The sequence below is a fragment of the Panthera uncia genome (genome assembly GCF_023721935.1).
Source record: "Panthera uncia isolate 11264 chromosome C1 unlocalized genomic scaffold, Puncia_PCG_1.0 HiC_scaffold_4, whole genome shotgun sequence".
NCBI classification, from domain to species: domain Eukaryota; kingdom Metazoa; phylum Chordata; class Mammalia; order Carnivora; family Felidae; genus Panthera; species Panthera uncia.
Window position 1 is genome coordinate 84,309,088 of NW_026057585.1, and position 25,617 is coordinate 84,334,704.

The 25,617-nt window shown below is 42.4% G+C and overlaps 1 protein-coding gene across 1 annotated transcript; it reads right to left on the bottom strand.

Annotated features, from left to right (window-relative positions):
• Positions 1–1,234: 1,234 nt before the first annotated feature.
• FAM76A (family with sequence similarity 76 member A) lies at positions 1,235–24,754 on the bottom strand. Its single transcript, XM_049617665.1, has 9 exons — positions 24,290–24,754; positions 22,947–23,011; positions 19,828–19,882; positions 18,935–19,087; positions 15,844–16,001; positions 11,283–11,369; positions 5,440–5,575; positions 2,179–2,280; positions 1,235–1,429 (listed from the first exon to the last, which is right to left on the bottom strand). Exons 1-9 carry the CDS (start codon positions 24,368–24,370, stop codon positions 1,343–1,345), a joined length of 924 nt encoding a protein of 307 aa, XP_049473622.1. The 5' UTR covers positions 24,371–24,754; the 3' UTR covers positions 1,235–1,342.
• Between the last annotated feature and the right edge of the window lie 863 nt (positions 24,755–25,617).

Consider the following 25,617-nt stretch of genomic DNA (forward strand, 5'->3'; position numbering starts at 1 on the left):
GAAAAGTAAACCCATGTGCCTGCTCAGTCAGGAAGGGAAAGGTGGACACAAACAATTCTGGCTGAGGCCAAGCTGCTTCTGCCAAGCACCTGTCTTCAAGAAACGCCCTTTTCCCACTAAAAGCAGGGAGTGTGCAGGCTGGGATGGATGAGGAGGAAGGGGGAGAAGGTACAGTGACAGCATTTCTCCCGCTCAGACTCAGAGTCCATACTTGAGCAGCTCGTACTAACCCCCAAAATGCTCTGTAGTTCAAATATTATCCATTTTGAATCTGCTCATTAAAAAAAAAAGCTCTCTGACAATGGCCCAATGTAACGACCGATATAAGTAAGGGGTATTTTTTTTTCTTTAAAAAGAAGTGGCAGTGTGAGAATTTAAAATCAGTCACATAAAACAATCTAGAAAGGGGTAGGGGAGGGAAACGTCCAGTAAAACCTGGACAACCTTTCTTTCTGCCCTTACTTAAAAAGACAGACTGTTCAAATCTTTGCTACCTCCCCTAAGCATCTCCTTAAATGCTCTTCCAAGAAGTCCTCCAAAAGGCACTTAACTCCACACTGATGCACTGAATTGTTGCACCGTAGCAATCAGTTTTTAAGACTCCAAGGTAACAAGAAAAGGTCTTATTCCTTTACTAAAAGGTAGAGAGAAGGGCTTTTTTTTTTCTTTTTAAGAGGCATCACTTTTACAAGAACAAGCTAGGCTACCATTATTCCTTTATCAAGAAAAAGTTTCTTTTTTTTAAAAAATAAATAAAACTCTGGCTATACATAGTACAAAGTCATACATAATATACCTGGAAAAAAACCCAAGAGTATACCCTGAAGCAAAAGGTTTATTGGAGAGAGAAAGCCTCTTCCATTGTACCAAGTCTTAAGGTGGCAGTTTTCAAAGTTCAGAGGGTGGCAGTGATATGTATGTAATTAATGCCAAACTATTTGCTCATGGGTATGGCAGGATGTGATGGACCAAAAAAAAAAAAAAAAATTCTGCACATAACACTGAACAGTGACTGCCACACACACACACACACACACACACACACACACACACACAGAGTAGTGCCAAAAGAGAGAGAGAGACAGAGAGTAGTACTCGGGGTGGGGTTGGGGGGAGTGAGAGTATGAGACAGAGAGCTTGGAACCCCAAACATCCAAGCATGCAGTCATGACACAGCATAAACCAGGTGTTTCCATTCAGCCCACCACAATCCCACAAAGAAGGATAACTGTAATAAAATAGAGATTTCTTAAGAAAGCTTGCAATTCACAGAGAACAGCCAGGTCACCAACCCTCACCCAGGAACCCCTTCGCTGTTGGCTGGGAGCCTCCTCATGGTCTCTCACGGAGAGGTGATAGCTCCTGACTTCTCAGACTTCTTGCTCTTGGACAAGGCAGCTGCCTGCTTCAGGAGCTCTCGGTTTTTGGCCTAAACAAAAAAATCAGTGCAAGGATATTTTACCAGGACAGGACATGCTTTTCATGCAGATGCTAAGGCAGACAACATAAAGGGTCAGCAAGAGAACAAATTCTAGAGGCAGAAATCAACAGAAAGCTCCAGGGCTTGGTTCAGGGGAAGGAAGTATTTGCTAGAGGTTAATCAGCACACTTCAATCTCCTGGGATCCACTGTTACAAAAGGATGCTTTGTGCAACACAAACAAACCGTGGAGTGCCTTAACGTGTTGGATAAACAGAATTTATAATCCAGACATCTGGAATCACATCTGGCTTATCCAAAACTCAAAACGCACATTTATTAATTCCAGTTTTTGAGGGAAAGAGATCAGAACACACCCAACAACGAAATAGTAAAAGACAGCTAATAAGGTAGATTAAATATGATTTTGTCAATATTTTGAAAACAAAAAAAAAATCTAAGAGATAAATCACTTAAAATACAATCAGCTAAATACACCAGGGTTATCACATAAAACAAGCAGACTCGGGGCACCCGGGTGGCTCAGTTGGTTAAGTGTCCGACTTTGGCTCAAGTCATGATCTCGTAGTTCATGAGTTCGAGCCCCACGTCAGGCTCTGTGCTGACAGCTTGGAGCCTGGAGCCTGCTTCAGATTCTGTGTCTCTCTCTCCCTCTCTGCCCTTCCCCTGCTCATGTTCTGTTTCTCTCTCTCTCTCAAAAATAAATAAACATTAAAACAAACAAATAGGCAGACTCACCTGTAATTGCTCTGTGACTTCTTTGTGGGTCTTCTCCATCTGGTTCATTTTGGCTCTCATCTGAGATTCTTGGTATTGAAAATCAGCCTTCAACTCTGTGATCTGAGAGGGGGGAAAAGGCAGACTGACTGAAGAAATCTCTGTGCAGTACAATGATGAATATTCTGGCAGCAGAGAGCTAAATGGTTCCTCAAATTAATGAAATCCAGGGCTCTTCGGAAGATCCCTAACTAAGCCAAAGCCAGGGAATTCTGTATCCTATTTATCCTAAAGATTTCTTAAAAATTACACAAAATCCTGACATAGCCATTTCTGATACCTCATCACTGACAGGTTTTAAAAATTTTATGTATTTAATACCTGCCAATAATCCTCCAAATAAATCAGTGATTACAATACAACACAATATGACTGACTGTGAGAAGCCAGGAGAATAACAGCTATTGCCATTTACTAATTTTTTAACCCTGTTCTAGGTAAACTGTTTGATATTTACACACACACACACACACACACACACAATTTTTTTTTTTTTGAGTAATCTCTACACCTAAGATGGGGCTTGAACTCACGACCCCAAGATCAAGAGTTGCATGCTCTTCTGAGCTAGCCAGGCACCCCAAACTGTTTGATTATATTATTTCATTCAATCCTATGATAAACCTGTCTGTGGCGGGCAATATTATTTTTCCCATTTTACAGATGGGAAAACAATGGCTTAGAATGGCTTAAGTTGGGGTGCCTGGGTGGCTCAGTCGGTTAAGCGTCTGACTTCGGCTCAGGTCATGATCTCACAGTTCGTGAGTTTGAGCCCCATGTTGGGCTCTGTGCTGACAGCTCGGAGCCTGGAGACTTCTTCAGATTCTGTGTCTCCCTCTCTCTGCTCCTCCCCCCGCTCACACACTGTCGCTGTCTCTCAAAAATAAATAAAAAACATAAAAAAAAAAAAAAAAAAAAAAAAGAATGGCTTAAGGAACATGGCCATGCTCATACATGTTAGCAAGAGACGAGCTAGAATTCAAACCCCAGGCCTTCTTCTATTGACTATGCTATTCAAGGAGCAGGGAGGAGATATCTAAGTCAGGGAAGTGATCTGTGAGCTGAGTTTCGAGGTACATGAGGTACAGCTGGCACACAAGGTAAGGAGAACGACATCCAAGCACAGGAAACTGTACAGGCACAGCCAGAGAGTGTGAGGTAACTGACAGCTTGTTCAAATGACTGATGAGCGGGGCACCTGGGTGGCTTGGTTAGTTAAGCGTCCGACTTCGGCTCAGGTCACAATCTCACGGTCCGTGAGTTCGAGCCCCGCGTCGGGCTCTGTGCCGACAGCTCAGAGCCTGGAGCCTGTTTCAGATTCTGTGTCTCCCTCTCTCTGTGACCCTCCCCCGTTCATGCTCTGTCTCTCTCTGTCTCAAAAATAAATAAACGTTAAAAAAAAAAAAAATTAATCAAATGACTGATGAGCATGGAAAGTGACATTGATGCTGTAGATAGGCAGGTATGTTGTAGAAGGGCCTGTGTTCCAAGCCAAGGAGTGTGACCTTGATCCTGAAAGTGCTGAGAAACAATCTATTTGTTTTTGCTCCTTTTAAAACCCTCACTTTGCAAATCAGTAGAAACAAGTTGTTCATTTTGTCTCTTTTGCAAAAACCCTTTTATTATGTGCTATTCTGATCTTGTCTATGAAGAAAATATACTTGGGTCTGCTTTCATCTGACAGTCATGTTGTAAAGTGGAAAGTATACTGGTCTCGAACTTCCCATGAATCTCTACCTTACTGGCAGAAGAAAGCATAGCCTAGTAGAAAGAATGGCAGAGTCAGGAAGACTTGCCATTTACTAATTGTGTGATGTGATATGTCATTTAATATCTTTGGGTCCGTTTCCTCATCTATAAAATGAGGTTGAAATTAGATGGACAGAATGCATGTAAATATTTTAACAATATAAATGCCTTTGTTAGCCACTCAGAATGAATCCTAGCACTCCAAACTTGGCACAAGAAAACATACAGCCTCAGAGCAAAAAAGAAAACTAAGAGAAGGATTGGAACCCTAAGAGAAAAAATATTGGAGGATACTTTTCATCTACAAAATGATGACAATAGTAATTCCTATCTCAAAGGTCTGTTATGAGGATAAATGGATTAATACATAGAAGGCGCGAAGGCGCTTAGAACAGAGTCAGGCACATACTTAAGTATCCAATAAAAGTTTAGCTATTATTGTTACTAATATATTAAGACAAAAAGAAGATACTCTTTGGGAACCTAAAAGTAAGAGGGGCACCTGGGTGGCTCAGCTGGGCGTCCAACTCTTAATTCGGGCTCAGGCAATGATCGCAGGGTCTTGGGATCAAGCCCCATGTTGGGCTCCACATTGAGCATGGAGCCTGCTTGGGATTCTCTCTCCCTCTGCCTCTCCCTCTCTCTCTCTCCCCCTCTGCCACTCTCCCCCACTCTCTCTGTCTCTCTAAAATAAAAAAGAAAAGAAAAATAACCTAAAAATAAGAGAAATAGACCTGAATCTCAAGAAGGATGTAAAAAGTTCCCTTAAAGAAGGAGGATGACTGTTAGACCAGGGTAAGACTTAACTGAAGATGTTAATGTGTTTAAAGAATGGGTCACTCAGGGAGTTGTCAGTAATGGAAGCAAAGTAATGTAAGAGTCATGGAGGAAGGCCTACCCGACCATTGTCCAGGAAGGAGGGAGACCTGGCCCACATATTTTAAGTATTACTGTCTCACGGGCATGGCCATCCCAATACCAGAGACGGAGGTATCAGGTTCTCAGCCTGAGAGCATTAAAAATTCCAATTACATAACCACCTCCTCTTGTCCCAACTCCATGTTCATTCAGCACCTTCTGATTATAACTTTCCAAGGCAGTTCATGCTGAGAAATGTAGCAGTCAGTCATGCCCCCCTGTGAATTAAGGGGGGCACTGTAGTTCTACACATCACCTCTGTAAGCCTGGTAAACATGAGTGAAACTTCCTCCGAATGTTGAGAAAAGTCAACTTTCTAAATGCACCTGACCAAGGCAGAGTGAGGGTTCTCTCTCACGGTAACAGCAGATCGCGAGTCCCCTTGGCAGACAGTAAGCCTCTCCCACGATACCCCAACCTTGACACTGGATCCCTCAAAGCTTCAGTGGTCAGTACCAAGTAAGTATCAGTTAAACACAGTTAGCACCATGCCCTATGGTACCACATGCTTACCCTTGCACCATTCTGGCCTGAGAGGCATTAACAAAACTGTACCTTCTTCTCTTTCTCTAAAATCATTTGATCCTTTTGATGCAGCATCTTCTTCAGAGTGGCCACTTCTTCCTTCAGTTGGGCGATGATGACAAAGTGGTCAGTGCCTGGTGAGTCCAGGGCCAGGTCTGGGGAAAAGCTGAGTAGAAAAATGGAGAGGGCAAAATCGTAACTTGGAGGGATAAACCTTTTTTTACTTGAGGATACACCATGGACCACTTGACTACAAGCTCCAGAGTAGGAGCAACTATTTGAATTCCCAGCAGGAAGTACAATGCTCCACACACGCCACACTCAATAGCATTTGCTAAACTGCACAGGCGAGGCGATCATCAGATCTTGGTTCTTTATGTTCTGCTCCAAAGCACCATGTATGGTGCAGCTGTTAAGAAGCTGCTGCATCCCATTCCAGGAGCAGTCAGTCCCTTTTAAATTTTTTTTTTTTCAACGTTTTTAATTTATTTTTGGGACAGAGAGAGACAGAGCATGAACGGGGGAGGGGCAGAGAGAGAGGGAGACACAGAATCGGAAACAGGCTCCAGGCTCCGAGCCATCAGCCCAGAGCCTGACGCGGGGCTCGAACTCACGGACCGCGAGATCGTGACCTGGCTGAAGTCGGACGCTTAACCGACTGCGCCACCCAGGCGCCCCAGTCAGTCCCTTTTAAAAATTAGAAGAAGATGAAACTAATAGGAAGGAAGCCAACTTCCCCTACACTGCAAATGGCCTGTTGACTACCACTTCCAATATCAAGAATCCAGTGATAATCAGGAAAGAAACAGGTGATAAAATCCAGAGTCACACCATAACCTGGGGTTTCAACAGATTCTTCTCAGTAACAGTACCTGAGCACTTCATTTTGTTAAAGTGCCAGGTGAACTCTGTCTTTTTTGGAGAGTTTTGTAACCAGGCCTAGTTCCAGGGAATCTGTGAATGCCTGAAGTTGCATATAGAATTTGGTGTATACATACAATGGATGGTTTCTAGGGTGAGGATCCACAGCGTTCCCTGGTTGGTCAGAGATGTCTTAGGCCCAAAACAAGTTAAGGAATCACTGCCAGAAGAGTCAAGTCCTGCCCTTCTCTAGAGACTGCCCAAAGAAACCTCTTTACCCTTCCCAGGGCAACCTTTAAAGTAAAACACAAACCTGTTTTTCCTAAGCAGTCAGTGGAATATTGATTCGAGACTCCCTAGATCAATACAGCAATGACTCTAGTTCATCTTGAACTACAGCTAATAACCAGCATTTCTCTACATGGGCAGAAACTCCAAATAGCGAGTGGAATCACTGAACATCCTCAGTTACCAAGTCAAACATTTCTATGGCTAGAAGACATGGTTCACTGCTAAGAATATTCTCTCTTGGTCTACATGAGGCATGTAAGAAGAACATCAGAAGAAGAATGAACCGGTGCTTTCTTAACTCATGAATATGCAGAATTACTAGGTGACGAAAAGTAAAAGCAATATAATAAAACAAGGTAAGCAGGAGAAAATGCTGAAAGGACCCATCAAAGTCTCCTCTACCAGTTTCAATACCTGCCAAGGGACTGTCTTCCCTCAATCCAAAAGATTTTCTTTAAACCCATAACTAGAGTGACAAATGAAACAGTGTAATGGGCTAGTATAAATCTTGTGCTCCCGAAAGCTTCTAATGCTCTGCCCACCTGCTTCTCAAGAGAGGATTTTTCCCATACCACTATTGTTGACAAAACCAGTCATGTCTGTCCTGTTAGGGCCTGACCTTTCTAACTGTCTAACTTCTGACTAATAAGAACTGTTGGAAATCAAATGAAAACAGATGGCTAGGTTAGCAAGGCAGAAAATCAGATCCAGTCTCTTTCCAAGTATCTCCAACAAAAGGGTAAGGCCACACAAAGTAAGTCTAATTTTTCAGGCATATTTCAAATGGAGAATAAAATAAAACTAGGGTTTTATGAGGAGGGGCACTTGGCTGGCTCAGTTCATGGAGCATGTGACCCTTGTTCTCGGGGTGGTAGGCTTGAGCCCCACATTGGGTGTAGAGATTACTTAAAAACTCTTAAAAAAAAAAAAACTACAAAGAAAGGAAAGGAATATCCTTTAGAAACAATCAACAGGTATGCCTTATCGCCAATGGAACAACAAACAAATAGATCAAAAAGTAGCTGGTACGTTTTCCCAGGGAAGGAAAGCTAGAAATGAACTCAGATCTTTCTCAAAGTGAAAAGTTCTTGCTATGGAGCACCCGGGTGACTCAGCCAGTTAAGCATCCAACTCTCGAACCCAGCTCAGGTCAAGATCTTACAGTTCGAGGCGCACCTGGGTGTCTCGGTCGGTTAAGCATACGACTTCGACTCAGGTCACGATCTCATGGTTCTTGGGTTCGAGCCCCACGTCGGGCTCTGTGTCTACAACTCAGAGCCTGGAGTCTGCTTCATCTGTGTCTCCCTCTCTCTCTGCCCTTCCCCTGCTTGTTCTCTGCCTCTGTCTCTCAAAAATAAACATTAAAAAAAAAAATCTTACACTTCGTGAGAGAGAGCCCTAGGTCAGGCTCTGCACTGACAGCATGGAGCCTGCTTGGGATTGTGTCTCTCTCTCTCTCTCTCTCTCTCTCTCTCTCTCTGCCTCTCTTGCACATGTGCACTCTTTCTCTCTCTCAAAATACATAAACTTAAAAAAAAGTTTTTGCTACAATTTCAGCAAACTAGAAAATATGAGAGGGAGGCTATGAATTTTGCGGGATACTAAAAAAAAAAAATGACCAAGGCATTTAAAATTTTTTTTTTCAGTTTATGTATTTATTTTGAGAGAGAGAGAGAGAGAAAGCATGCACCCGCACGTGCATGTGCGCACACAAGCTGGGGAGGGGCAGGCAGGCAGGCAGAGAGAGAGAATCCCAAGCAGACTCCATACTGCCAGCACAGAGCCTGATGTGGGCCTCAAACCCATGAACTATGAGATCATGATCTGAGCCAAAGTCGGCCGCTTAACCAACTGAGCCACCCAGGCGCCCCCAGAGGCATTGTAGAAGTATAAAACTATTCGAGAAAAGGTTTTATAAAAAACCTGAAGTGATGCATTCTCTCAGTACAATATGGAAGGCTAATGGAGAAAGAAAGAGGAAAAAAAAATCAAATATGTCTCAATATTTAAAAAATAGGAGTGGAAGGGCGCCTGGGTGGCTCAGTTGGTTAAGTGTCTGACTTCGGCTCAGGTCATGATCCTGCAGTTTTGTAGGTTCGAACCCCACGTTGGGCTCTATGCTGACAGCTCAGAGTCTGGAGCCTGCTTCAGATTCTGTGTCTCCCTCTCTCTCTGCCCGTTCCCTGCTCATGCTCTGTCTCTCTCTCTCTCTCTCTCTCTCAAATAAATAAACATTAAAAAAAATAATAAGAGTGGAGAATGGTAGAATAGAAAGGAGAATGGAAAGCTGTTAGAGAGCAGCTTGCAGAAAAGGGGATAACAATGAAAGGACAAGAGCCTATATGGATATTTTCAAAGTGGGGCCAGGAAAGTGGACTACGATCAACTGAAAGCTAAGAGGCGGCTACAATAGTTCAGAAACAAGACCGGTAACCTTTGGTACAGAACTGAATTCAAGATAGATATTCAGTAAAAAAAAAAAAAAAAAATGGGGGCTTGCATAACATTACAAAAGGACCATCAAAAAACAGCTTGTCAGAATGTTTTCAAAGTGAGGGAAAAGAAAGAAAAAACTACACAAAAGTAAAAATAAAGGAAAAATGTAACTTAACTTTTGCTATGAACTTTTAAAAGAAATGCAAACAAGTGGAATTGGTAAGTTAAGACTGCTAATGCAGGAACATTCAAATGGAACTTGTATGTGTATGAAAATAACTTTTGTAGAAGCAGAAAAGTTTTCCAAATTTTCAAGTTATCAGGGCAAGTTATTTTAATAAGCTAGCATCTACATTTCAAGAAAAAAATGATCTTTTAGATCTTTTCCAGATGAGATTGTTAAAGACCATGGTAAGGATCAGTATTTCCTACTTGAGGAAAACAATCATTGCTGGTGATTAGAAGTGATAAAACACTCTCAACAGGGGCACCTGGGTGGTTCAATTGGGTGGGCATTTGGCTCTTGATTCTGGCCCAGGTCATGATCTCCCAGTCATGGGACTGAGCCTTGCGTCAGGCTCTGCACTGACAGTGAGGAGCCTGCTTGGGATTATCTCTCTCCCTCTCTCTCTGCTCCTCCCCCACTCATGCTCTCTCTCTCCCCCAAAATAAACATTTTTAAAAAATCACTCTGAACAGAAAACTTATGTTTTTAGCTTTGTATATCCATAGCAATGGACAGCAAGAATAATGGCAGTATCTTAAGAACAAATAATCTAAAAGAAGGTAAGCTTTAAGGACTGGCTGGTTAAACTAAAGTTAAGAATGCACTTTTTCCAGGTCATTCAAATACAGCCTGGGTCATAAGTGAGCACAGAATCTAAAGGCTGTGGGTCTTGGCTTAGACCTTTATTTTATTTATTTATTTATTTATTTATTTATTTAAAGTTTATTTAGTTTTGACAGAGAGAGACAGAGCATGAGTGGGGGAGGGGCAGAGAGAGGGAGACACAGAATCTGAAGCAGGCTCCAGGTTCCGAGCTGTAAGCACAGAGGCCAATGCGGGGCTCGAACTCACGGACCACGAGATCATGACCTAAGCTGAAGTCGGAAGCTCAACTGACTGAGCCACCCAGGCACCTCTTGGCTTAGACCTTTATAAAGGCAGGGAATTCAGAAAGGTTCACTCCTTGACATGGTTTTTGTAGGATCAGGCATGCTGGCAGGGGTGATGGGACAATCTTCATGATGGTCAGGATATCTGCTCAAGTAACAGTGAAGCTGATGGTCTTTATGGTTCCTTTCTCCATATAATTTGAACATCCAAGTTAAACATTTCCAGAAGGTTCCATTTGACAAGTATAAAATCAATGATACTAGTGGATAAAAAGGTACCTTGTAGAATCTGAAATCAACTTAATAAAAAAGGTAACAGTAAAGAATAAACTTCATAGATGCTTTGTGTACCCCTAGATGAAATTCGGTCCTGGCAAGTCTATGTGCTAAGTCTACTCCCATTCCTACCACCTGCTGGGAGGGAGAACTGACACTGGGAGTTTTCAGAATGGAGAGGATTTCAAGGCTTTGGAGGAAGAGTATGCCAGTGTCTCACTTCAGGATGCCTGGGTCTGGAGAAACAGGAAAATGGTGGCCCCAAGACTCAGCTGGGAAGCAGCCCACTGCACCAACACAGACGGGACACTCTGGATATTAGGACAAAGCAGCTTGCAAGAGGAAGCATCATTCAGATGGAGAGAGGAAGGCAAGGAGTAAATATATGCTTTTAAGACAGGCTTAAAATGCAGTGAAAATATTCAAATGCATCTCATTCTCTGCTGATTCAGTAGCTGCCCTGGGCTTTCTGCATGCTAAGGAAGCATGAATTAGACTAAGAACACTGCCTTAACTCCCAACTTGTCTCTGCTCCACCTCTCAATACCAACTCTTGCCCTGCATGGAGGAGGCCACAGGCACAGAACACAATGAAAAGCATACAGCTCCTGACTTCTTAGAATTAGTGTGGGAGAGTTATATGTTGATTGCAGAATTCAGTTGCTATTAAATCGTTATATGCGCTTGTCTTTTAATGACAAGATTAGAGTTATAAACAAATAGCAGCACTGCTTGCTTATTCATAAGATATCAAGTGGTTAATGGAGTGACCCTCGGAGGCTCAATAACAACCCTAGACTAGGTCCAAGCCACACCCCGGAATGTATTCCTGTTTCAGGAACTGTGTATGCAGTAACTCAAATGGAAGCATGCACACATACCAATTGGCTTACCTGTCTCCGTTGGTTGTGATTGATTCAAACTTGGATTTTTTCTTTGGGATTTCATTTTGAATTGAAGATGTAGAAAGTGTTTTCTGGCTTTTAATGGCAAAAACAGAGAAACACAAATTAGAAATCAAAGATTTATAAAACATCACGACAAAAGTTTGTTCAAACAGGACCAATGTAATATCACAGCTCCTCCATGAAAGAGCTAATTATTCTTGACTATTAAAATCCACTGAGGTGTTAATTTCATAGGTCCTGGATGCATGGGTAGCTCACTTCCAGAGACCTCCAAAATTCTTACCTTTAATTAAATATTATCTGCTTTATTAACAACTATGGGAACAGAGTCAATAAAATTTTAATAAGACGTGGGGTGCCTGGGTGGCTCAGTCGGTTAAGTGTCAGACTTCAGCTCAGGTCATGATCTCATGGTTTGTGAGTTCGAGCCCCGCATCGGGCTCTGTGCTGACAGCTCAGAGCCTGGAGCCTGCTTCAGGTTCTGTGTCTCCCTCTCTCTCTCTCCCCCTCCTCTGCTCATGCTCTGTCTCTTGAAAATAAATAAACGTTAAAAAAAATGTTTTTTAAATTTTTAATAAGAAGTAAAACCTACCTTACAGTTTAAGAAAGTACTTTCACATTTAATGTTTCATGCACATCTTCCAAGTCTGTGAGGTATATACAAGGCACTATTTCTACTCTGCAGAAACTGAGGCTCATCAAGTTTAAGTGACCTTCCCAAGGATATATAGCTAGTCAATAGTGAAGCGAGGACTAGATACCAGGTTGAACCCCTAATCCAGTTCTTCTTCAGGATAGTTCTGTGAATCTACTGATATCTGAGTCCCACAAACCACTAAAAATCAGTTATAGACTCAATGAGTTCACCCTCGAGTAAGACCCTTTCTTTCTTGATCTCTTTTCAATTTTTGATACCACTGACCATGCTATCCTTACCCCCCCTTCCAACTTTACTGAGAAATAACTGACAAATTGTATACATGTAAAGTGTACAACATAACATTTTGATAAACGTGTACGTTATGGAATAATCACCAAGATTAAGATAATTACCACATCCATCACCTCACATAACTTTTTTTTTTTATGGCAAGAATGTTTACAATCTACTCTCAGCAATTTTTTTTAATGTTTTTATTTATTTTTGAGACAGAGACAGAGCATGAGCAGGGAAGGGACAGAGAGAGAGGGAGACACAGAATCCGAAGCAGGCTCCAGGCTCCGAGCCGTCAGCACAGAGCCCGACACGGGGCTCGAACTCACGAACCGTGAGATCATGACCTGAGCTGAAGTCGGATGCTTAACCGACTGAGTCACCCAGGCGCCCCAGCAATTTTCAAGTATATAGTATCATATTAAGAATAGCCACTCTGGGGGCGCCTGGGTGGCGCAGTCGGTTAAGCGTCCGACTTCAGCCAGGTCACGATCTCGCGGTCCGTGAGTTCGAGCCCCGCATCAGGCTCTGGGCCGATGGCTCGGAGCCTGGAGCCTGTTTCCGATTCTGTGTCTCCCTCTCTCTCTGCCCCTCCCCCGTTCATGCTCTGTCTCTCTCTGTCCCAAAAATAAATAAAAAAAAAAAAACGTTGAAAAAAAAAAAAAAGAATAGCCACTCTGCTGTATATCAGATCCTTAGAACTTACTCTTCTTATAACTTAAAGTTTATACCCCTTGACCTAAATCTCCCCATTTCCTCCTTCCCCAGCCCCTGGCAACCATCATTCTAGTCTCTGTTTCTATGAAATTGGCTTTTTAAAAAGATTCCTTGTAAAAGTGATACCACAAACTGTATGTGTATGTGTGTGTGTGTGTGTGTGTGTGTGTGTGTGTGTGTGTGTATCACATTTTCTTTATCCGTTCATTCATCGTAGGGCATTTATATTGTTTCCATATCTTGGCTATTATGAATAAAGCTGCAATGAACCTGGGGGTGCAGACAGCTCTTCAAGATACTGATTTCATTTCCTTGGGATATATATATATATACTCATAAATGATTGCTAGATCAAATATATAGTAGCTGTTTTTAATTTTTTGAGGAACCACCATCCTGTTTTCCACAATGGTTGTACCAGTTTACCTTCCCACTAATGGTGTATAGGGTTCCCTTTTCTCCACAACCTTGCCAACATTTGTTATCTTTTGTCTGTCTGTCTGTCTGCCTTCCTTCCTTCCTTCCTTCCTTTCACAATCTCTGCACCCAAAGTGGGGCTCCAATTCACAACCCTGAGATCAAGAATCTCATGCTCCACCAACTGAGCCAGCTGGGCACCCCTCTTGACTTTTTCATAACAGCCATCCTAACAGATGTGGGGTAATATTTCATTGTGGTTTTGGTTTGCATCTCCCTGATGATTAGCAATGTTTAGCACCTCTGTACGTATCTATTGTATATATTCTTTGGAAAAATGTCTATTCGGGTCCTTTGCCCATTTTTTAATTGGATAATTTGCGCTTTTTTTGTTATTCAGTTGTATGAATTCTTCATATATTTTTTATATTAACCGCTTATTAGGTATATGGTTTGCAAATATTCACTCCATCCTTCTTGAGTGCTTCTGTTCTGAATTCTGTTCTCAGCCTCCAACTTGAATTCTATCATCAAAGAGCATGGTTTAAACAACTACTTATCATATGGGCTGGAGATGGTGTTCCCCAGATCACCTGTACCATAATCATCCAGGATGTTTGTAAAACAATGCAGATTCATGGACTCTATCCTAGGTCCTACTGAATTGAACTCTGGGATGACGTTGCAGGAATCTGTACTTTATAATAACTTCTATTCCTACTGACTTTTATGTGCTCCAAACCTTTCTTCTGAATTTTAGGCTAAAGCTCCCACAAAATTGTTCTTGATGCTTCAACCTCAATTTAAAAAAAAAAAAACAAAACAAAACTGAACTTCTCTTTTCTTCCTGTATTCTCTTTCAGTTAAAGAATATACCTATTCACCCAAGTAAGAAACCTGAGAATGATTCTTTACTCACCCAACTCCTGCCCATCTACCTGTTCATTAAATTATCTAAGTTTCTCATAATTCTCCCTCTAATGTATCTTCTTGAATCTGCCTCTTTTTTTAATTTTTATTTTATTTTTGAGAGAGAGAGTATGAGCAGGGAAGGGGGCAGGGAGAGAGGAAGACACAGAATCTGAAGCAGGCTCCAGGCTTCTGAGCCCGACGTGGGGCTCAAACTCATGGACCGGGAGATCATGACCCGAGCCGAAATCGGATGCTTAACCAACTAAGCCACCCAGGCACCCCCTGAATCTGCCTCTTTGATCTCTGGTGCCATGGCCTTAGTTGAGATTCTAATATTAATACCTCTTACTGTGGACTCTTACAAAACAGGTTCTTAACTAGCCTCCGGTCTCTTTTTCTTCCAATGTTTTCTCCACAATAATCAGGGTCAGGTTCATGCTCCTTAACGTTTTCAGAATCCCTTTGTCTCCCATTCCCTGGCTCCCAAACATAAGCTCCAGCAACATAAAAGGACCTGCAACTCCTCAGGGCCGTGTGGTCTTACGCCCTCCATTTCTCTGCACACACTATTCCCTCAGCCTAGGATGCTTCTGCCCATCCGTGATCTGATGGTTCCAACTCATCCTAAAATCCAGCCCCAACCCAGCTCTTCTCTGAGCCTCTCTTGCCTGACTCCCCAAGGCAGTTAATTACTACTGCCTCTCATGCCTGCATCTTGATGTTTCCACTGTGGTGCTCATCGAATTATAATGCAATGATTTGATTACAGGTCTGTCTTCCCTACCAGACTGCATACTCTTGGTGAGCAGCATGATTCTTTTATTCATCTCTGCCTTCCTAGCAGAGTCACTGGCCCATGAGAGTACTTAATAATAATGAACAAACAAAATCATAATGGTAACAATAACAAACAGTAATTAAAATATATTGAATGCTTCCCATATGCCAGTTATAAAGCAAACCACTATTCATGCACTATATAATTTATCTCCACAATTCCATGAGGTAATATTATTATTTCCCTATTTTAAAGATGAACAAGCTTGCCCAAGATCCCACACAGAGAACCTGGCAGAGTCAGGATTCAATCAAAAGCCAGAACTCTCAACAACATTACAGATACTCTGAAAGGAAGCTTAAGACAACAATGAAAGGACATCTTTTTGACTGGATTCCCACCAGGACAAACCTAGAACAGCTACCAACCTCCTGGCCAACTATGCATTAAAAAAAGCTGCATCCCTCAGAAAGTGACATGCCCAGTCTTCTAAGGAGATAATCCACTCCAAGGGTGAGGGGAGCATTATAGTCAAAGCAGAACAATTTCACAAACTTTCCAGACACAAGACAAACCAAGTCAGTAAATCCTAATACCTTATGGAAATCTCTCTGGCACTTGGAAGATACATGAACTGTCCAATGTGACAAAGGAGATTCCTCCTAAGGCTAGTAACTAGAGAGAAAAGAAGAGGAAAATTGATACCAAATGGTTTCTTCCATGGCTAACTGTGTATTCCGTCTGACCAATAGGTACCTCTAGTCCTATCTCGTGCACCTTGGGGATACCTGTTATAATGGCTGCCACCACTCAGTCGACTATACTGTTCCTTCTCTTGGTGGCTGGCACGGGAAGAGCTGCTCAGGTGTTTCCTCTGCTCTTTGGTCTTCTGAAGGACCCGTTTGTAGGACAGCGTGCACAGCCAGCACAGCAATTTCCCATCTACCTGAAAGACAAGGAGACAAACATGAAGAAGAGAGAATGTAGTACAGAATGGAGCTACTGGGGGCGCCTGGGTGGCGCAGTCGGTTAAGCGTCCGACTTCAGCCAGGTCACGATCTCGCGGTCCGTGGGTTCGAGCCCCGCGTCAGGCTCTGGGCTGATGGCTCGGAGCCTGGAGCCTGTTTCCGATTCTGTGTCTCCCTCTCTCTCTGCCCCTCCCCCGTTCATGCTCTGTCTCTCTGTCCCAAAAATAAATTTAAAAAAAAAAAAAAAAAAAAAGAATGGAGCTACTGGGAGCTCCGGACCTCTGGGTTAAGTCCCAATTCTGCCACTTAGGAGGTGTGCGAACTTAGGCAAGTCCTCAACCTCAATTAAATCCCCCTATGTCCTTGTGAAGCAGCTACTGTGATTCCCACTGGAAAGGTGATGACATTGATGCCTAATAAGAGTAAGTAACTCGTCCAGGACCATTCAGCTAGCCCAGGTCAGTAGGACTGCAGAGCTTATACTCCGACTGTCATCATATGCTACCTCGTGATTCCTAATTCAGCTTCTCTAGTATCTTAATTCAGGGAAAAGGTGCTCTGGTTGGCAGACAGGAGTATTCTGGTCACTGGAGAGTTAATATCCTCCCATGATAAATTAATGAATTTGGTTCACAGGAGTCAGTTCTCATGAGCCTAAGCATCTCTGAAAAGTACCTCTGGACACTGAAAAAGTTTCTGTACTGCATTCCTTCATTAAAAAAAATATTTACTGAAGAGATTGCTAGTTGCCAGAGGTGGGGAGTGGTGGGTAGGTGAAATGGGTGAAAGTAGTTAAAAGGTATAAACTTCTAGTTAAAGGATAAATAAGTCATGGGGATGTAATGTACAGTATGGTGACTATAGTTAGTAATACTATATTGCATATTTGAAAGTTGCTAAGAGAGTAGATCTTAAAAGTTCTCATCACAAGAAAAAAAATCCCATAACTGTGTATGGTGACAGATATTTACTGGACTTATTGTGATGATCACTTTCCAATATATACAAATATCAAATCATTATGCTGTACATTTGAAACTGATATATGTTGATTATACCTCAATTTAAAAAATACATAATCACTTCACTTTTTTAAATTAATTAATTATTTATTTTAGAAAGAGAGAGAGTATGGGTGAGCGAGACGCAGAGAGAGAGGAAGAAAGAGTATCCTACAAGGGGCAGAGAGAGAGAGCAAGGGAGAGAGAGAATTCCACGCAGGCTCCACACTGTCAGTGCAGAGCCCAAAGCGGGGCTCGAGCTCACCCGACATAGGACTTGAACTCATGAACAATGAGATCATGAGATCATGACCTGAGCCAAAGTCGGATGTTTAACCGACTGAGTAACCTAGGTGCCCCACTTCACTTACTTTTTAAAAAGTAAAAAATGAGAAGCACAATTTTTCTCAGTAAAAAACAGTAAGCTGGAGATAGATTTCAGATTAATATTTTGACAGTGTCAGGTAAAAGAGGGGGAAGAAATAGTTCTCGATAAAGTATGACTCTTACCAAAACAAGTAAATATATATATACATATATATGTATGTGTGTGTGTGTTGTGTGTATCTGTGTGTGTGTGTATGTATATATGTATGTTTGTTTGTTTTGGGCACTTACCATGTGCCAGGCCACTGGAAATGTGGCAGAGAACAAGATGGACAAGGAGCTCACGTTCTAGTGAAGGTGGACAAACATAAGCAAATAGACAAGATAATTTCTCACAATGTTATGCTGTGAAGACAACAAAACAGGGTAATATGATAGGGGGTGAGTGAGTTAGTAAAGGGGGCTCTGTGAGGAAGTAGCATCTGAGCATGAGGAACCAATTAAGACTGATGGGTGTTATCAGGCAAAATGATAGCCAGTGCAAAGGTAGGAATGAAACTGGCACATTTGAAGGGCTAAAAGGTGGTCAGTGTGGCTGAAACAAGGTGACAGGCGGGAGGTGTAACGTCAGGAGAGACTGAGAGGCAGGTATGGGCAATGTGCACCAGGGAAGGGGGTTGGGATTTGTTCTAAGTGCAGCTGGAAGCCACTGGAGGGTTTTAAACAGAACAAATCTAAACCATTTTTAGTTTACTAAGGTACCATCACTCCACCTAGAGCTCTCCTCTATGTAATCTTGGAATTTTTAACTTCAACAGATAGAAACACTTGAAACAGTCAGATAGTGAAACTGGTAATACAAGTGTATCCTAAGTCACAATCTCTCCTTTACAGAGTTCTATAGAATTTTGCCAATCATCGCTTTACTTATACAGGGTACAGATCACTGTTAATTAAGATTCTCATGAAATACCAGCTCATGTAATATTAGAATATAATGGTCCAGGGACGCCTGGCTGGCTCAGTCAGAACATGTGACTCTTGAGCTCAGGGTCAGAAGTTTAAGCCCCACGTTGGGTGTAGAGATGACTTAAAAAAAAAAAAAAAAATATATATATATATATATATATATATATATATACACGTGTATATATATATATGAACATATATTTATATACACACATATATATGTATATATATATGAACATATATTTATATACACATATATATATATACATATATATATATGTATATATTTTTTAAAGAATATAATGGTCCACATTTGCTAAATGAAAACAAAGGCTGAAAATCTTCAAGTTCAAGAACAACTAGGACAGGAACGGAGATTTCTTTGTTATATGTCTTTTTTTTTTTTTTTTTTTTTTAAAGATTTTAAGTCATTTCTACACCCAACATGGGGCCAAAACCCACAACCATGAGATCCAGAGTCGCATGCTCTACTGACTGAGCCAGCCAGCGGCCCTGTTGTGATTTCTTTTTGACACAATTGACCAAACTTAATTTCTCAGAAAGGAAAAAAAAAAAAAAAAAACAAAAAAACAAAACAAAACACAGAGATTTACCTTCTTTCGATCATCCTTCCTGTCAAATGCACATTGCTGCTTACACTGTTCACATGAATAGGGTGGTCCATACTTCTTCTCTGAATTTGTGCAGCGCTGGCATTTGTTGCCGATAAATGCTGCAATTATGTTGCAATACTGACAAGGTTTGGGCTTAAAGAGAGGGGAAAAAAAGGGTCAACTAAGTATATTATAAAATACCACTGCATTTTTTAAAGCAATAATTCCTATTATACAGTTCATCAGTCATTGTAAAAATGTATTCCCAACTTCATAAATTTCCTTCTACACTGATCAAATGAAGCCCAATTCCTAATACTATGTAAAGTGATTTTCTGCACAGGACTATTGATTTTAAAACAAATAAATTAACAAATAACAAAACCCCATTAGAGTATATGCTGGGACTTCTGTAAGAAATTCAACAGAACCAGTTCTTTGGAGAAACCAGTAAGCGCTTCCATATTTCTGGAAAGGCCTCTTTGCCATTATCACCGTATAAACAGGCTGGGAGAATGCCTGCGAGGACGTAATATAGAACCCTAACACTGAGAGACCCCCTCCCCCCCAAAAAAGTCATCAAAACGAACAGTCAACTGCTACCAAAGACGTCACATTGTAGGATCCATCTTTCCCATCCTCTTTCCATACTGGTTTCCGAAGCTCTCAAGGAAAATTATAACGACAATCCTGCCATCATGAACATAAACACAGAACTTCTCAGTAAGTATTAGCTAGGTTCAAAAGCTCAAGGGCTAGATAAACTTTTCTGAGAAAGTATTTACACATAAGATATTCTAATAAAAATATGGTAGTTATATAAATAATCCACAGAATGTAAGGTTCCAAGAGACCCAAGAACTCACTGTTAGGTACAGAGAAACTCTACTTACTGTTCCATATAACTGCACATTCTGTGCACACTTCTTGCATATTGTATTGGTTTTACTGTTAAGGAAAAAAGAGACACAATGCTTTTATGAGAAAAAAGTTGCTTCACTTACAATATCTGAAAACTGATTCCTCCTTAAGCCCACAGAATTTGCTCATTGCTAAGTGTCAAGGTGATATTTGGTCTGGACACCTGGTTAACTTAAAGTTAAGTATTTGGCCACTAACTCTTTTATTTATTAATTATTTTATGGTTATTAATTTTATTAGCTCAGGTAAAATGAGGTTTTGGTTAAAGTGGACAGTGAGTTATTTCTGAGTATCACATCTCTAAGTATCACTAAACAAAATTAGCAAATATGGACAGGACCCTCAAAAGAATATTATGTTAGACTGAAATGGACTAGCAGTAATTCTCAATTTAGATGAACAGCTGAGAAACTTGAGGTGAGGAATGAAGTATATGCGTTTGGAATACTAACTCAGAGATTCTATTCATGTTGACTTTACTCTGTCTACACCCTCCTCTGTAAGTAAAAGCATATGAAAATCCCAGATGTGGGGAAATGGATGCTATGATTAAATATTTTGTCAATATTTCCAATTTCTCTAAGAACTAAGCACTGATCAAAATAAAAACGTCTTCGGTCTTGTGAAGGTCCAGAGACCTGTATTACCTAAATATCTGAGCTGATAAACTGCCTTAGGGGAAAAAAATCATCTTCAAATAAAGTCCAATTCTTCACAAAGAGAGGTACAATAAATGCTTGATGTGCAAGAATAGTTAAAACAATATTCTGGGGCTGAAAATAAAATCACATAAAAATGCAGTCTCATTAGCTATCTTGTGATTATTTTCCCATAAAGTCCTATAAAAGTGACCATAAAGTTAAAACAAAGAAAGACCTCAAAGTACAAAATATTTAAATTAAAGTGAGATATTCAAGTAAAATATTTTCCAGGGCCATTTTCTGCCATTTTAAAGAGACAGGACAAGATGTGAGGCGTATCGAAAGAAACCTCTAGAAAAAGGATTCACATCGGTGATTCTGGAATGTTGAACTTTTAATTTATACTTAGATTTATTACTGAAGAAGTGGGATTTATATGTATCAATATATACAAATGCTCCTGACATCTTGGAAAACAAAGAAGTCATTTCGGAGCACGCAGGTGGCTCAGTCAAGTGTCTGGCTCTTGATTTCAGCTCACGTCATAATCTCGCGGTTTCTTGGATTCAAGCCCCACGTCAGACTCTGCACACTGACTGCGCCAGAGCCTGCTTTGGATTCTCTCTCTCCCTCTCTCTGCCCCTCTTCGACTTGTGCTCTCTCTCTCAAGATAAATAAATAAACTTTAGAAAAAAAGGAAAACCACTCCTATGATCCATCTTGAATCATTTTTTTTTAAGATTTTATTTTTTTAAGTCATGTCTACACCCAACCTGCAGCTTGAACTTACAACCCCGAGATCAAGAGTTGCGTGCGCCAACAACCCAACCAGCCAGGTGCCTCCATCTTGAATCAATTTTTATGTATTGTATAAATTCATATCTCACCCTACACCCAAAAATTAATTCAAGGTGGATCATGGACCCAAATATAAAAGCTGAAACATAAAGCTTCTAGATTATGTTTTATATGTTTCCGTATCTATGAAGGGCTAAAACAGGTAAAACTGATCTACGGTGGGAAGGAAAATCAGAACAGTAGTTGCACGGGGGAAGCAATCTTCGAAGAGTGGAGATTGAGTGGGATGAAGCATGAGAGGACTCTGGGCTGACGGTAATGTTCTATATTTTAAAGGGTTGAGGGTTACAGGTCCATATACTGTTTGCGAAACTCATCGAATGATATACTTAAGATTTGAGCATTTCACTGTGCGCAAATTTTACCTCTAAAAAAATAAAGGACCATAAACAAATATCAAACTTTGTTAACGAAATGCATGCTTAAGTATTTAGGATCAAGTACACTGATGTCCACAACTTTAAAATGAATCGGAAATAAGATGGATTAATACACTGAAGGGGCACCTGGGTGGTTCAATTGGTTGAGCACCCAAATCTTGATTTCAGCTCAGATCACAGTCCCAGGGTCTTGAGATCAAGCCCTGCATAGGGATCCGCACTGCACATAGAGCCGGCTTGGAATTCTCTCTCTCCCTCTGCCCCTCTCCCCCACTCACTCTCTCTCTCTAATTAAAAAAAATACATTGATGATAGATGATGCACATAAAGTAAATGTAAACTGTAGAATCGAAGTGGTAGGTATATGAGTGTTTACTGTTTAATTCTTTCAACTTTTTCTGGTTTGAAAATATCCATAATAAAATGTTGGGGAAAATGTTCCCAGAATTGAAATAAGGCTGATTAAAATTAGGTTTCTAGGTCTATGTGTGAGCTAACAAATAGACCCCACCCTGCTTCAAGGAACTGTGACCTACAGTTGCAGGCCCACAGAACTTAACTATACCCATAAACAACTTTGCTGCTATTGAAAACCAATAAACCACTCTGCTGCTGTTAAAAAAGTCTCCCAAAGATATGTGTTCACTTACAACTAAATGTTTTTCACATTTTTAAAAATGAGATTTACATAAGGCAAGTAAATTTCAAATGTGGCTAAGGCTAACAAACCCTTTAACAGAATAGGCACATTTCCAAAAGTGTCTTCTTTTGGCTTATAAATTCTTCAAGCTTTGAGTATAAGCATACTGAAACCTAAGGCTCATGTTTTACAATTGTGGTTTCTTAGTGTCATAAAGATCATAACCACAATATAAAATGATCAAGGATCTGAAAAGTAACTTTAAAAACTTAAGCAAGGGGCACCTGGCTGGCTCAGTCAGTGGAGCGTTCGACTCAGTCTTGGGGTTGTGAGTTCGAGCCCCTGTTGGGTACAGAGATTACTTTAAAAAGTCATGAAAAAATTTTAAGCAATCCATGGATAACTAGGGAACAATATGTGTGTTTTATATTCATCAATGTGTTATAATAAAAAAAAAAAACACCCTGCAGAATCCGGGTATAATGCAATCAATTACAGATCTGTACATTGAACAGCAACTAATTAAGAGGAAAAAGCCTGCAAACATCTTTCGTGGTCAATAAAAACTGTACCTCTCCTGCTGGTACTCAGTCCTACAGTAGGTGCACTTCACAACAGGGTGTGCAATCCGACATTCCTGAAATGAAATGAGGATATAATTTAAAAGGCAGTCAGAAATGGAAACAGCCTTCAGTAGGAGGCAGAAGACCTGGGTACTATTCCCAGCATAGCCACTGTGCTTGAGTGAGTCACTTGAACTTTCTGTGCCTTATTTTTCTCTTCTGTAATACTGGCATCACTGCCCTGCACTGATGTGGAAGTTAAGAAAGAATTTACATGGAACTAGTCATAAATTGTAAAACCAAAGTATGTATGAATAAGTCTCAGACTGGGAATCAGAAGCCCTGGATTCTAGTTCCGGTTCTGCCACTTCCACGGTTTGATTTTTGACCAGGTTCACTTGTGAAATAAAATGCTAAGTTAAAATCATTATTGCTGACCTATATGAAACTTCCTTGAAGTCAGTATATATATATCTCAAATGTATATATATTTTTATTTATATAAAGACCAAAAAAATAAAGGCACCCAAACACTTGCGTTCTCTCCTACCCAGTAAACAGAGTGACAAAGTCATAGCCATTTGAGGCAACGGTGACATACAATTACGAGTTACCCATACCAGAGACAAACTCTGGATTATCTGAGAATATCTCAAATCACTCGCAGGACGGCTTCGTGACTTTTAACTGTCACCTCACAGCACTTCTATTAATTTAAAAAGGCAAAGCAGGATGCAAACAACTCAAACGAAAAAAAAAAAAAAGAACTTGGGCCTTCAAGGGTAAAAACTGAATAGTAGCTGATTAGGGCCAGGATCGAAGGTCACCAACTGGATGCTGAAAAATCCTTTTACTTCGTGCGCTTAATTTGGGGGCTTTTCTATAAAGCCTCGCTACCTCCGTCTCTCAGACTGGCCGGAAAGTGCCCGTGAGGCGCCCGAGTTGGAGACTCTCGTCCTAGGCAGCACCCAACTCTGGAGTTCAGTCCCCAGGCAAGGCAGGCGGTCCCTCAGTGTGCAACCAGCGGCGGGGAAGCCAGCCCAAGAGGGAGCTCGGTACGGCCGGTCCGGGTCAAGCCGGGGACCCGCTGTCCCCTCCCCAGACCTTACGGGGTCCGAGAACAATCCCTCGCGGTTGCTAAGCACCCGGACACGCCTGCCGCGGGGGCCTGGACGGCGCCCGGGACTCCCCCACGTGCCCCGCTGGCCCCTAGCGGAGCGGGTGCGGCGCCTCAGCTAGGCGGGCCTGCCACGCCCCGCCCGGGGGACCCCGCCGGGCGGCCCCGCAGAACAGGGGGCTCCGGGCCGAGCCTCTAGCGTCCCAGCTCCCGGCCGCCGCCCCAGCCCGCGCACCTTGCACAGCTGCTGCCCCTGAGACAGCGCCTCGAAGGGGAAGCGCTGGTGGCACTTGGTGCAGGCGTAGAGCGCCGCCATGTCCGGCCCGGGCCGCGCTCACCGCCCAGCCGACCGGCCCACCGCTTTATCTGACAGTCTAAGGGACAAGCTGGCGGCGGCGGCGGCGGCAGCGGCGGCGGCAGCAGGCTGCGGGCTGCGGCAGGCGGGCGGGCCGGCGAGTGCGGGCGGATCTGGGCGGGCGCGGCGGCGCTGGTCGCCCGTTCACTGGTTCATTTCGACGTCCATCAAGCACAAAAGGGCAGAACACGAAGCTTGGGACAATTCTGATTCGGCCTGAACTGGAGTACGCCACTTATGACGCGCGCGGCCTCGATTATGTAAAGCGCAGTCACGCGGGGGCGCCACTAGGAGGTACCTTCCCCGCCCGGGACCTCGGAAGCTCCCAGGCTCCTCCCACTTCGCTCTTTGTTCCCGCCCTCGCTCCGCCTCTCCCCTGATGCGATCGCAACTGCACCTCTCGCGATACCTTAGCGGAGTTGTGATGTTTTGGTTTCCATGGAGCTGCCGTCTGGGAGTAGAAGGGGTGCGGTTGCGCCAAGAGCTACGCATTGTTGAACTAGAACTCGAGCAAGATCCCGAGCCTGAGAAAGGTGGGGGGCTTGTGAGAGAACTCCACCATCATCTGGACAGGAGGGGCCCGCACTAGGGAGGGAGAAGAGGAAACCATGAGAAACAACGTAAAAGGGGTGCCCTCTGTCTGAGATCCCTGAAAAGAGGGGGGGACTGTAGGATCGTTGACCTCCAGAGAGAAAGGGGGAAGCCCCAGAAACAGGATCCCTGTGTTGAGAAAGAGGGATGCTAGAGTGATGACAGCCGCTCCAGGACAAAGTAGAAGAATACTAAGGCGAGGCTCTCCACCCCTTACAGTCTTTCCGCTCTGGTGGCCTCCCTCAGAGTGCGATGCGATTGGCCCAAGGCCTGCTTCCTACTTTGTGTTCCCAGTTGCAACCCCAGCTTCTCTTGCAGACAACCAGCTGGGCTTTCCCGGCTGCCCCTGCCCCCACCCCTACCCCCTCCCCCACCCCACCCCTACCCCCCAAGGCAAGCCACACCCTCCTGGCTACTCTGCCTCTCTTCAGCTTTCGGCTTGGCACACATAGGGGCTGCCCAAGGAATTATGAACTTCTTGTTCTTGAGACTTTGGCAAAACTTCCTGCAATACTGACCTTTCCAAGTGCCTGCCCCGTAGATGCTCCTGGGCTTAGATTATTTTTGGTTCTGCCAACCACCTATACAGTACTAATTGAAGTTTTCCTTCAACGTGC